This window comes from Hoplias malabaricus, chromosome 6 (assembly GCF_029633855.1).
Source record: "Hoplias malabaricus isolate fHopMal1 chromosome 6, fHopMal1.hap1, whole genome shotgun sequence".
NCBI classification, from domain to species: Eukaryota; Metazoa; Chordata; class Actinopteri; order Characiformes; family Erythrinidae; genus Hoplias; species Hoplias malabaricus.
Genome location: NC_089805.1, coordinates 33,707,561 through 33,721,359, shown reverse-complemented (window position 1 = coordinate 33,721,359; position 13,799 = coordinate 33,707,561). Strand labels below are relative to the sequence as shown.

Genomic DNA, 13,799 nt, shown 5'->3' with positions numbered 1-13,799 from the left:
TATATAAGTAACATACATAGAAGTAACCAATATGAAGTTAATGTGTTGTTATTTTAATACATTATGTCAGAGTATACATTTCGGACAATTCTAATAACATTATTTCTTAAAAGCGTGGACCAAGTGCATGTATCATCACAAAAAGAGCTTAATTACTTATTAGTGAATTAGTGCGGTGTGTGATAAGTTCATTAAGCATTATTGCAAAAGCTTTACACTGTATTCTTAAAATACATATAGTTTGATTGGAACATTTATTCTATGATAAATCCTGAGAAAATATCATAAAAATATATTTTAAATTTCATAACACAAGACTTTCTTTACCTTCATATTATGTGCAGGTTCTTTAAACCTGTAAAAGTTTCTAGATCCTTAAATATATCAAAAAATCACCCAACTGAAATGTTCTTTAACACACCAAAGTGTTTTTTCTATGTCAAAAAGAAGCCTTCTCTGGGTTATTTATTTTTAAGGGTGTAATAGCAGTGGAGAAGAAAATAGAATCCGTGTGAGAATGTAACTTTGGCAACAGTGAAGTTTCTGGTTCTGAAGGTGCTTTATTTGTACAGCACCTGACAGCACAGGTGTTGTCTTCACTCTTACACTAACTAAAGCAACACACTCTCTCAATGACGCCAGTCACAGATATGATCAAAGCATCCCTGACAGACAGTTGAGTAATGCAAGGTGTTAGATGAGCTCCACAAACCTTTCCCATCGGTGAAGTTGCGTATGCTCAGGATATTGTTGACGTCCTGGTAATGGTTCTGTTTGATATAAGGCGTCTTCTCTGGAGTGTCTTGGAGCTGCATGGTCACTTCCTCCAGGTCCTTATCCAGCTAAACAAACACAGGAGAGCAATCCTGAATTATCCACAGCTCACAGCTTTAACAGCAGAACTGTACCTCCAGAGCAGAGGCACGTGTGGCAGAGGCTGTGTTTTGTAGGTCATATCTCCCACCTCTGTGATTCTCATGCGGAGACTGTGGTTGTCCGTCTGCAGCATGTCCAGTCGGGATGTATTGGTCTGATTAACGCTGGTCACAGAGGTGGACGTCTTTGAGTCGTCCTTCTTCTGGTTCTGTGTGAACTTCAGTCGTCGGTTCTGAGTGGCTGCATCTGGATTTGTCCTCATTGTGATAAGCTGGAAATGCAGAGAAAGAAATGATTTAGTGGATGAGAGAGAATGTGTTTGGTGTCTAGTCTGGATCTTTAAATTTGCGCTTAGGTTATGAGGCTAATGTAGATATCAAGTGGGTTAAACAAATAGCATGCTATGTAGTGTCAGAAACCATGTGACACTTTTATGTTTAGACAAGATTATAGACAAGGCAAGAGCTTCTATTACTACATTATATATTTCTCCAGTAGTATATAACCAAATCTAAAACATGACATTCTGTTAACTACACATATGGACAAAAACAGCCTTATTGCTACCTAGATTAAACTCATATGTCATGTAAGCTTCAAACCCCACCTCCAGAAAAGCTGAGATTCCTCCTAAAAATGTAATAAAAAGTGAAATCTGTAATTTATTAATTCACTTTTAAATGTTATAGACAAAATGACTCGAAAAAAACATTTCTGTTCTTTTCAGTGAGGAACTCATTTCGGTTTGTTAATTATAAACACATTTAGAAATTGAGAATACAAAATGTAATCAAGTTGTTCAATGAAAATCTTCTCTGTGTACATTTGACAATTACATAAAGATGCAAGAGAATAAACAAATCAGTTTCATTTTATTGGATTTTACTTCACTGGATTTTATATGCCCTAACTTTTCTGGAAATGGGTTTTGCACAATAGCCTTAGACCTCCAGTGTTTTAAACTAAAGAAGGACATTTGGACACAAAAGTATTGGCTGACTGACTACATCTAGAGGAAGGGAACTTTATCTATTGCTATAAATCCATCTCAGAAACTAGAAAATCCATTTGTATTTTCCAAGAGCTTTGATGCAAAACAAATGGTTAACTGCATTGATTACAAAACAACTGCCTTTGCATTTTTTGGAAATAGTGCCAATTGCTCTGTAATCGTGAACTGTGACTTTTTTAGGCCCAAATGTTGTCTGTCTAAGCAAGTAAATGACTCAAAGGTGAATTTTCTTAAAATGGGGGAAGAGCTGAGTTGTGCAAGTTTCTCACCTTTGGCACAAACACCAGGCACAATGTGATGGTGCTGCAGAAGATGATGACCAGGGCTACAATGCAGAACTGCACATTGGGCTGATCCCGGGTCAGAAACGACACAGCCGCTCCAATGATGCACATGATGCCGACGTTGTACACACTCATCCCAATGTACTTGCTGTCATTCAGGGCAGGAATGCTGACGTTCCTCGTTTCCCAAGCCAGGAAACAACCAAACAACTACACAGAGAAGAATGAAAGAGTTTAAACAGACATCTGAGATCTGAAGTGCAATCAGTATTGATAGTGTGCATGCTCTGATAAATAGAATCTGCTTTGATGAGTCTGTCAGGATCTAAGAATCAGAGCTGATCAAATCCATGCTGTGATTAAGCTTTATTATTACTGATAACAATTTAATGAACACATTGATATAACAGAGTCAAAAATACCATGGCACATGCTCATGAAAATAAAAGACAGAAACTAATAGATGCATCAAGTAACTGCAAAAACTACTCAGTGCAACAGACCACTACAACAAACTACAGGTTTGTCATAACAAAACAAAACAAACAAAAAATACTTTTCTTTAACTCGCTTCACTTTGACTATGCAATAAAAACCAGAATATTATCAGTCAATTTTAATAAATATGTAACTGTCCATAACACATGTCTGTCCACACATCATTGACAGGGAATCAAGGTAGAAATGATATGAAAAATGTGGCTCAGGATATTGTCCACTTTAGTTATATGAACAGAATCGGTCACACCAGTCATTAACACAGTTTATGCGCTGTAAATCCCTGATGAGAAAACCTGGACTAAATACCTGTGTTTGTAGAAGTGGGGATCGAAACAAACATTTTATGTGAGGTGCATGATTACAACATGACATTTTAAACTCACTCAGGTTTTAGTGTATATATTTTGGTGTGTGTACTCTAAGAATAGCTGAGCAAAACTTTTGTCTAATTGAATCATTTTTGGTTATACATTAGGACTGAGCTGTTTATAAACACACTTTACTCAACAAGCTGATGAAATCTCAGTTTACATGCAGCCTACAAGTAATCAGATCCAGATCTACCCTAAGTGGCGTGTAGAGAAAGATTATGTAAACTTAGCCAGTGCATCTAAACATAGTCACTGTGAGTATGTGTTTCTGAGAAATTCAGTGTAATAACTGTGTGGTTTGTTTACCCTGTAAATGATTTTTTACATTCTATTGTGCTAAAAGAGATTTGAATTACATTGTTTGTCACTGGATACAATTACCACTGACATGATGTGTGACAATAAATAGAATCAGTCAATCAGTCAATCAGAAACGCTGGAAAACTTTACTATAAAACAAACAGCACTGGATAGTTACAAAAGCTAACAGCTTATCTCTACTCCCTGTACTTCATCCTCTCATAGCTCCCAATTTTAGTTCACAGCTCAAACTAAAATTCAAGAGAATGGAAAAGACCTGCAAAGCAATAATAAGAATATAAAAATACCCATCCTATCCTGCAAATTAAAGCTAATGACTCCTGTTTAGCTTTCAGCGAAATATGAAATTAACACACTATTTGTGGAATTTTGAGAAATGTGACTAAGTAAACTTTCTATATCTCGGAGAGTGCACGCCATCAGCACAGGCTTTAGATCTCATTACATCTCACACACATCCACTGATGTCTAAAGGGTTTTAATCACATGCCTCACTGACATTCTTTGAACAATATTTTTATTTCAATATTTTAAAAAGAGTATAATGAAACTAATCAAAACATCTCCTCCAACTCACTAGACTACATGACATTTTGCTCTTTATTAAAATAGTATAACAATATTATAATTCATATATAAGCTTCTCAGCTTCTATATAAGCTTATTTTAGTAAATTCTACTTCCTTACAGACATTTGTAGTGAAAACATCATGCTGTCATTTACTTCATATAAAATATAACAGTGATTCCAAACTTTAAATAGAATTGTTGTTTTTCTCTCTCTCTGCTCTGTCTCACCCTCTCTTTTATTCCCATTCCTTCCTATTTGCCCCCCTTTCTGTCCACATGTACATGTCAACACTGAATTATTTACTGACTGCACTGGCTAAGCTGGGGTTTTTCAAACACACAAAAAGCTCAGAGAAAGGCTGAAATTTTCATGTGTCCATTCCCTTTTAAACAGCTGAGGGTTGCAGGCCTTTTCAGGCACAATTCAGATATGTTTTGTTTGTGTCTAAATGCCTAGTTTAATAACCATACTCATGGAGAAACACATCTGAAATTGAGGGAGAGCCACAGACAAAGTGGGTGGGGATATTTTATACGCAGCTGAGATATTTTTGCTTAAGCAACTAATGGCGCCCATTTTGCATCATTTTTCCACTTCAAATCTATTGCTACCTAAACTTCTAAATACTAATATTCACTAAATTGTTAGGTGTTTTTAACATACTGGTATTGTCATGTGCATGAATATGTTAAAGAGCAGCTTGCCTCAGTAGAAGGAATGTTAAATTCAGGCATATTCTGATCACATATTGTTGTCACATCAGTGATTTGGCCATTTTGTGTTGGGGTGGTTGTGAGCCAATCACAGGGCATTCCCTCATATGAGCAGATGAAATAGTGTGAGTTTCTGTGGCTTGCCGCTGATCCTCACCGCTGCTTCTTTTCAGGGGCAAAGGGTAAAGACCTGTCAGCCCACTGAGACACACAGCACCATTAGAGCAGTAAGAATAAAAGACTGATTCATTTCAGCAGGCCACAGAGCCGTAAAAAGGGCAAATTTTATTGCCTTGTATTCCAGGATACTGCCATTCCTGCCTTAAATGTAATAGGCAATGCTGATGGCAATTGAATAACATTGCAGTATTTCGAGAAGCACCCTACTGTATGTAATATATATATATATATATATATATATATATATATATATATATATGTGTGTGTGTGTGTGTGTGTGTGTGAATACTGTATATAGAAGTGTATTCTGCATGCTGTATCTATGTAATGTATGTGTGATGTCCTATCCCATTCTTTTGAAATATTGTTTATTAGCACACATCTGTTACATTAAACTCTATATGTAAATGTGCTGAATATGAACTCCTGCTTGTATGCATTGAGACTGAGACTGCCTTTTACAAAAGTAAGTATGATGATGAAAAGCTGCAAGAAACAAATACGGGGTCATCCTTACATCATCACAACAAGATTGCCTGCTCCTCCCTAAAATAAAAAAAAAAATAAATAAAAAACTCTGACCTCAGTCCTATTCAATGAAGGCACTGAAACCAGTCAGATTTGGAGACAGTGTGGCACGAGGAAGCAGATGGCAGGCATGTTTCTAGAATGTTCTCACTTACCATAAGGAGGCCTTTGTAGGCATACACGATCCCCAGCCAAATGGTCATGTGCGTGTTCTCACAGTGCTCCAGGAAGGGCCGGATAGCAATGTCTCGGCCCTGAGGGTCCGCCTGTGGAGACACAGTGGGGGGAAGGGCTCTGTGAGCGGGGATAACGCTCTCAAAATCCACCATCATAATCAACAACAACAACAACAACATCCACAGGATACTGGCTTGTCATGAGCAGAAGCAACGGGCCGGTGGTCACTATCTGGCTCATTCAAAACATAAAAATCTCTTTCTTAGTAGAGTGAAACCCTTGTAACTATTGTACAAATTACAGTACAAATAACATTACAAATAACAGTATAGACTCAGAAACCAGCCTTCATTTAATTCCAGTTCCAGTCAAAAATGTAAATATATATCTGTATATACATGAAAATAAAATCATGAAAATGGTTGTTTAGAGACATTCATCATCATCTACCAATAAAACTCAAACCTGCATGAAGACATCAGTTAACGGTCATTATTGCTGGGGTATTCATGACTATATGTGATTCTCTTTCATTAAGATTCTGCTTCAGGCCTCTCACCTCCCACACCAGTACCACAATATCTCATTTCCTCATTGCATCAATATCTCAGTACCTCAGTACCACAGGCAGCAATGAATGCAGCTCTGGACACTATAGAATTGGGTCACATGACACAGCCTGGGGAGGCATCGCTCACTGTTTTTTTTCCAAAAGGCTGTACAAATAATAAGGCAATTACCTCTGCAGGAAGCCAGGGGGGTAATGCTGATAAACAATAAGACTTTATGGGTCAGAAATTGACTGCTTGACATATTTATGACCAAGTAATTCAAACGAGCAGATCTGCTGTGGAAAAGAGGTCAGTGCACCTCTGCCCGGTGTGAAGGGCACTTCTAAAGTAAATGTGGGGAGGAACAAATTTAACTGAGTTTGCCTCTGTACACAGGGCCTAAAAGTAGTCAGGCTCTAACCCAATTTAATTGCCCCACTTCAGAAAACTCTTAGCATGCCATGGGTGCAGTGCTTCCCCAGAGAAGCACAGAGTCCCAAACACGCAGCGACATCCCTCAGCTCGGCCAATTCTGCTCACTTTAGGCATGCTGTGCAGAGGCCAGCCTTTCATCTGCCCCTTGTCTAAGCACATCTGAGCAATAGAAGGTTTGCATCCTGCACACCAGGGTTTAGAAGTTGACTTTGCAAAGCGGCTGAAGGAGTGAAGTAGGGCACTCTATAGCAGCACTATTTATATATGATGCAGCACTTAACCATGTATACGATGCATAAGCTTCACCAAACTTATTGTCCCTTGCTTAGTCCTCAGATGATTCGTAAAATATGTTCCCTATTCACTGTCCAGTCCAGACAATATTTATAGTCCTCACTTCAGAAAAGGACATAATGTTCTTAACTTTTGATGTACATTAACTTTAAATTAATGTTCACATAAGGACTTCCTTATAAAACAGCAATAATATGCTTTTTTAAGGATGAGAACAAAGGGTGTGAATAACTCAAGTGGAAATGACTAAAAGCTACAGTTAGCGAGGGACCTTGAATATTGCAGCTCAGTTTTCTCTTCTTTGTATAAAAATTGTAAGAATCCTCTTTCTGGCATTCCGAGTCTAATGAATAATAACAGGTACAAGTAAAGAAAAATAGAAATAACATTCTCCTCAAATTAGTTTAATCAGAAGCAAACACAAAAAAAAGAGAATTCAGACCTGACAAGCTGAAAGGTGTCACTGGGGTAATGTTGGTGAACTAACATTAATATTAGACTATACCTTCTCTCTTCCATAATCCCACCACCACCAAATTCTGCAATGAAAGACTACAACAGAACCAAAACAAGGCCTACACCCTCATTACATCAAGCCTCTGCTTCAGATGGACAAGCTGTGTGAGGGTTGCCTGGCAACTGCCAACGGGCAGAGCTGCATAGCTGCTCATTGGTCGCTGCTGTCATTTATCAGCACATTAGGCCTCTAATGTAATTGTTCATCAGAGACTGGAAAGGGCGTGCGACTGACAGGGTGTCTGCATAAAGAGAGAGAGAGAGAGAGAGAGAGAGAGAGAGAGAGAGATGGGGGCATGGGCAGCCAAGCATAGAGTCCCTCAGAGAAGAAAGAGAGTGGGGGGGGCAGTAGAGAGAGATAGAGAGAAAAAGTGAGAGGCAGCAGGGAGAGATGCACAGACAGAGTTTACTTATGAGAGTTGGAACAGTTGAAGGAACAGAATGATGGAGATTTAGCAGAGGAAATGGAGTGTTCACTCACTGTCAACTGAAACAGCCTCGTGCAGATTGAGGGAGAATGAAATTGTGTGGGGAGAGAGAGCGAGAAAGAGAGAGACAGAGACAGAGAGACTTGAGCCCTCTTGACAACAGCTTTTCATCACCCATGACTGTAATATCGGGGGAACCAGGGAACATTCCCCAGACCTCCACAAATGTTGACCTGCACTGACAACCATCTAACACCTCACAATAGTTTGAGGAAAAGCAAGAATGGGCAAAGTCTCTGTTGTGTCATGTCTGTTGTGGTGCAGGATGGATTTGAGGAGAAGAAAAGCTTCCTTGGGTTGAAATATTTTACCCATTAACACTGGGCCTCATTCATGAAGCCTTCATAAAAACTGAAGACAGTATAAACTGTGCTCAATATACGAAGAAAAGGACATTCCCAAAAACCTTCCACCAGATTCATGAACGCTGCGTAAACACCAGATTTTTTAGTAAAAGGTGTGTATGATACTGAATACCAAATGTTCACAAATTGGGTGGGAGTGCATGTTTCATTGCAATCAACATCATTCATTCATTATCTGTAACCGCTTATCCAGTTCAGGGTCGGGATGGGTCCAGAGCCTACCTGAAACCATTGGGCGCCAGTCCTTCACAGGGCAACACACACATTCACACACTCATACCTACAGACACTTTGGAGTCACCAATCCACCTGCCAATGTGGATTGTAGGAGGATACCGGAGCCCCCGGAGGAAACCCACGTGGACATGGGGAAAACACACCAACTCCGCACAGACACCAGGAGTCACCTGGAGCGGGAATCGAACCCACAACCTCCAAGTCCCTGGAGCAGTGTGACTGCCACACTACCTGCTGCACCACTGCACCACAATTAACATCCCATTACCGCAATCCATCCATCCATCCATCCATTATTTGTAACCGCTTATCCAATTTAGGGTCGCGGGGGGTCCAGAGCCTATCTGGAATCATTGGGCGCAAGGCGGGAATACACCCTGGAGGGGACGCCAGTCCTTCACAGGGCAACACAGACACACACACACTCACACCTACGGACACTTTCGAGTCGCCAATCCACCTGCAACGTGTGTTTTTGGACTGTGGGAGGAAACCGGAGCGCCCGGAGGAAACCCACGCGGACACGGGGAGAACACACCACACTCCTCACAGACAGTCACCCGGAGCGGGAATCGAACCCACAACCTCCAAGTCCCTGGAGCAGTGTGACTGCCACACTACCTGCTGCACCACTGTGCCACCCTGCAATTAACATCCCATTACCGCAATCCCTGCCCATGAATTTCAAAGGTATAAGGAAGCGCTCAGGCTGAGGAACCGCAGCAAAAAGCCTTAAAAATCTCCATAGAAAAACAAAAGAAAACAAATGTTATGAGCGGAAATCAATTTTACTGAAGTGCACTTTACAAATCTGAACTTTTCAGTTTCGTTCTATGTATACTTTTTACTCACTTATGGGAAAGTATAGGATTATGCCGTCTAAAAGATGAGGTACACAGTGCTGTGCAAAGGTTTGCAGGCACCTGAGAAAATGAGATTTAAGAAGCTATTATCTGAGCAGTAAGAGGTTATGTGCTCAAATAAAAATAAAAACAAAGAACATTATTGTGTATATAGTTATATTCTGTGTTAATGTATTAATTTAACCTTTAAAATCTCTCCTTGTGGCGGGGCAGTTTTATTTGAGGTACTTTCATACTTCATTAAATAAATAATGTGTGATGGTCATTTCACAAATCCATACGACCAAGAAAATCATCTGGAAACAAACTATTTTTTTTACATTTGCTCCAATACATATACCTTTAGAATAGAATATCCTATTTTGTATTTATAATTATATATAATTGTACACAAGCACCACTCTTATTTAGAAGATACATTATATTAAATAATGATAATTTTAGGAGCCTAAAATATTTGCACACTACTGCACGTTCGCTGAAGTTTGCACATTTCACTTACACATTAATTGTCTGACTACACGAGAAAGAACATTATTCAGCAAGCAATTGATTTTTAGTCACTGGAAGTTGCTCTGAATAACAGGCTGTATTAGGAAGAGGTCTGTTTTGTGAAATTTCATTTGATTATTAAATAACGTATTGTTTATTTATTTAGTTTCCACATTTTAATTATTTTCATTCACTTTTATTTAAAGTTCAGTCAGGTCAGACGATACTTTCAGTGTCTTTCGGGCATTACACACACTTTACGCATTTTCAGGAGCATGTGTAAATATTGTTTGCAACTATTCACTTTTTGAGTCTATGAATATTTTGATGAATCCGGATATTTCCAAAATAATTGATTTATGAACGATTTACATGCAAATTCCTTCTGTGCACACTGTGTCTATAACATCTCCCTGAAATAGCAAAGCTTGGGTACAGCATCTCTGACAGAACATGGCACCCTCAGTGTGGCTAGGCCTGTGACTTAATGTGTGCAGTGGAGAGTGTTAACTGATGTTATACGATTGGCTCTCTCAATCTGACCACAGAAGCTCGAAAGACGAATCCTCAGTGTCAATCAAACAGGATTATGTGCAATTCACCAGCTATCAGTAGAGCCTTGAGAATCGATTTTGAAGGCTATGGTACAACAATGTCCTAAAAACAACATCCCACATAGAGAAGACTGTGGATGCTCAGGGAAACACTTCTAAACACAATGCGGATTAGTCAATTCCAAATTCATTCCAATATCATGACACATAAATGTCCATTAAACCATTAGCCCTGTAGCCTCTTTCTGCAGGCCCCTAGCGGCCATTCCATTAGTGGAATGAAAATCTATTTGGATGTTTTTAATTATTGTTTTAAAATAAACATAGTATCCGATTAACTAGGACACTGTTGTCTGTGACTGCATGACACTGCTACAGAAAAATGATGGATGAGGTATTTCCAAAAACAATGCTTGCAAAAGTAAAATGAACGACAGGCATGATTGAACTGAAAAATAAGAAAGCAGGTAAACACATTAAATGCTTCTGGATCTGTTAATCATACAGCATCCCATTAAAATATTTTGCTCTGAACATAAAGGCCATTAAAAAAAAAAGAGTTATAAATTGCATTCATTGCCTTCAGTGAGAAAAGTGTTAATTATAAATATAACACCTTTAGAGATACAAACTTGACAATATTGCTTACGTATCAGAATGAAAATTTATAATAGTTGCTTAACAACTGTATAATATGCCTAGGGGGGCTGAGAAACAAGTCAGTTAATCATTCACAATTGGAAAGTCAAATAAGCTCAGGTAAACGGGGAACACTCACTTTTGGTTGTGGAATATGCAGAAACCTTTGTATTTAACAACTTCTCTTCCGGTCACTGGTCAAAACGGACTTAAAGACATTTTTACTTAGTCTCTTTGGAGCTCACAGCATGCGGCTGAGTGACCACTCCTGCTGATTCCGGCCAGGGCGAGGGGCAGGGAGCCGGTGTGGCTTCTTTTTTCCCCCCAGTGGAGCTCCAAATGAGGTCTACCTGCTTTTGGCTGCTCTCAGATGGGCCTGCTGCAGGGAGCTTAGTCTCCACGGAGAGTCCTCCTCCTTGCTGATGCTTTTTTTGGGTCCACTGCTCTAAACTCTACTTCAAACACAGGGACTTCAAAGTGGCCCTGCTGCAGCACTGCCGGTGGCGCTCAGGAGCTGCCAGAACTGATTTATTAGGAGCTAACTGCATCATTAAACCAAGCAACTAACCCTGAACATCACACACATTTAAATATGCAAATGAGGTGCATGCCATGGTACATTTTGGGCTGCACCCTTTGTTACCGGAGTTTAAAAAAGCAGCATTTTTTTATTGCTGCCATTCTTTAATCTAACGCTCCGTCGTAACCCAGGTTTAATCACAACTCCCATCTGCTCTCTCTCTGTGAAACTCATGGCACAGGGCACAGATGACTTTCACCAGGCTGCTGTCACGTGACTGCCATGAGTATCCTTACTCGCATAATTACATACACTGCACCTCCCGCACACACACACACCCACACACACACACATGTACAGAGAGAAATAATGGGGCAGATAGATCAATACCAATAGGGCTTGCATTGCCTTGGAGAGTTCTACAGTGTGTCAGTGCTTCTTAAATATCAGAATTCATCTGTACTCTGTTCTGTATATGAACACATTGTCCACTATGTTAGAACTTCACACACACACACACACACACACACACACACACACACACACACACACACACACTCACACACACACACATATATAACACTTCAGTAATGTTGATTTGGAACTCAACCAAAGTGAGTGGCGCAGCAGGTAGTGACGCAGTCACACAACTCCAGGGACCTGGAGGTTGTGGGCTTGAGTCCTGCTCCGGGTGACTGTCTGTGAGGAGTTGGTGTGTTCTCCCCGTGTCCGCGTGGGTTTCCTCCAGGTGCTCCGGTTTCCTCCCACAGTTCAAAAACACACATTGTTAGGTGGACTGGCGACTCAAAAACTTTCCATAAGTGTGTAAGTGAATGTGTGAGTGTGTGTTGCCCTGTGACGGACTGTCGCCCCCTTCAGGGTGTGTTCCTGCCTTGCACCCAGTGATTCCGGGTAGGCTCCAGACCCACCTCGACAATGAACTGGATAAGCGATTACTGACAATAAATGAATGAATTTACTGACAGTTAAAACTGTTTTTGGATATAATTTTTATAGACGGCAATATAATCACAAAACTACCTTTTGCTGACTTTGATTCAGGTTCTGATTTTACACAGATTCTGGCACTGATTATACACACAAAGTCTTGCTCGTGCCAGCTGTCCAGCTTGTTTTCTTCTAACACATCAAACAAGATCTGTTGTCGTCGGGCTGTCCGCACATCCTTGTTGAGCCAAGGACATGCAGAGGTCCCACATACGATAAAGCCATCAGCCATGACACCTCATTAGGACCAGCAGTCCTTCCCCTGCTCGCTCCCGTGAACAGGACACACACTCTAAACTGTGAGGGATGGAGCGGGACTGTGCTCCATCACGCAATGCCAGCTGTCCCGAAGATTACACACACATGCACAAACACATGAACATACAAAAAGGGACTGTTGCGGAAATTACACAACAAGGTATCCTCAGAAAAGCACACAAAATTAATAACAATAATAATACAAACAGTTCAGACAAATATTATAGTTCTCTATCATATTATTTTCTGTGTACTATTACCATACTTCAGGCTGTACATTGAACAGAACAACACCAACAACTGTTGAGTTCCCAGACTGAAAAAATCAAAAACCTGAATGCCTTTAAGGAAAGACAAAAGGCAAATTTAGCTCAACACAAGAAAAACCAAAGTTCTGACAAAGAGAAGACCACTGACCACTGTTGTTACTTGGGTAAGTTATGAACAACAATGGATCCAGCAGTCAGGAAGTATGATGCAGAATAGCTCTTGACAAACAGCGATGAAGGAGCTTGATAAGATCCAGTAATATGTAATGGTTTGACTCTACAAACATCAGAGGATCTGAGCTGTCTATGCCATGATGTCTCTGTGGTTCTTCAGGCAAGATAATGGTCAGCAGAAAGCTGGCTGTTGACAGTCAGAGGAAGGTTAGTCCAGACCAGAGGTGGTCCGAACAATCCTATTTGTCTCTGTATGTAGGAATGTACCTATGTATGTTTATATTCTGGCAGATCAGCCTAACAAAACACAGGGTTTAGAAATAGATCAAGCTGCATATTAACCTTAGGCACAGATCTTTGGCCTTTGAATGGAGCTGCTTAATAACAAATGAGAGGCTAATTTGCTCCTCAAAAGTGCAATCTATTACCTCTGCATTATGAATCCCTCCATATGCCTCACTGCATCAGACACAACGTGTGAACTTCAAACACTCGGCCTGATCTAATATCTGCTCAACATTCCCCGTGTCTGCGTGCTGCTTCTTCCGAGTGCGAGTCTGACCTCATATTTTCCCTCTCCCATGGTTTACTTAGCCTCTGTT

The 13,799-nt window shown here is 40.1% G+C and overlaps 1 protein-coding gene across 1 annotated transcript in view; it reads right to left on the bottom strand.

Moving 5' to 3' along the window:
- gabbr2 (gamma-aminobutyric acid (GABA) B receptor, 2) overlaps window positions 1-13,799 on the bottom strand; it is a 229,682-nt gene that overhangs the window by 10,906 nt on the left and 204,977 nt on the right. The window contains exons 14-17 of the mRNA XM_066675912.1: window positions 5,513-5,623; window positions 2,158-2,382; window positions 965-1,147; window positions 713-842 (exon numbers count right to left, since the gene is read on the bottom strand). Coding sequence (XP_066532009.1) covers window positions 713-842; window positions 965-1,147; window positions 2,158-2,382; window positions 5,513-5,623 — 649 coding nt within the window. The remainder of the gene's footprint in view (window positions 1-712; window positions 843-964; window positions 1,148-2,157; window positions 2,383-5,512; window positions 5,624-13,799) is intronic.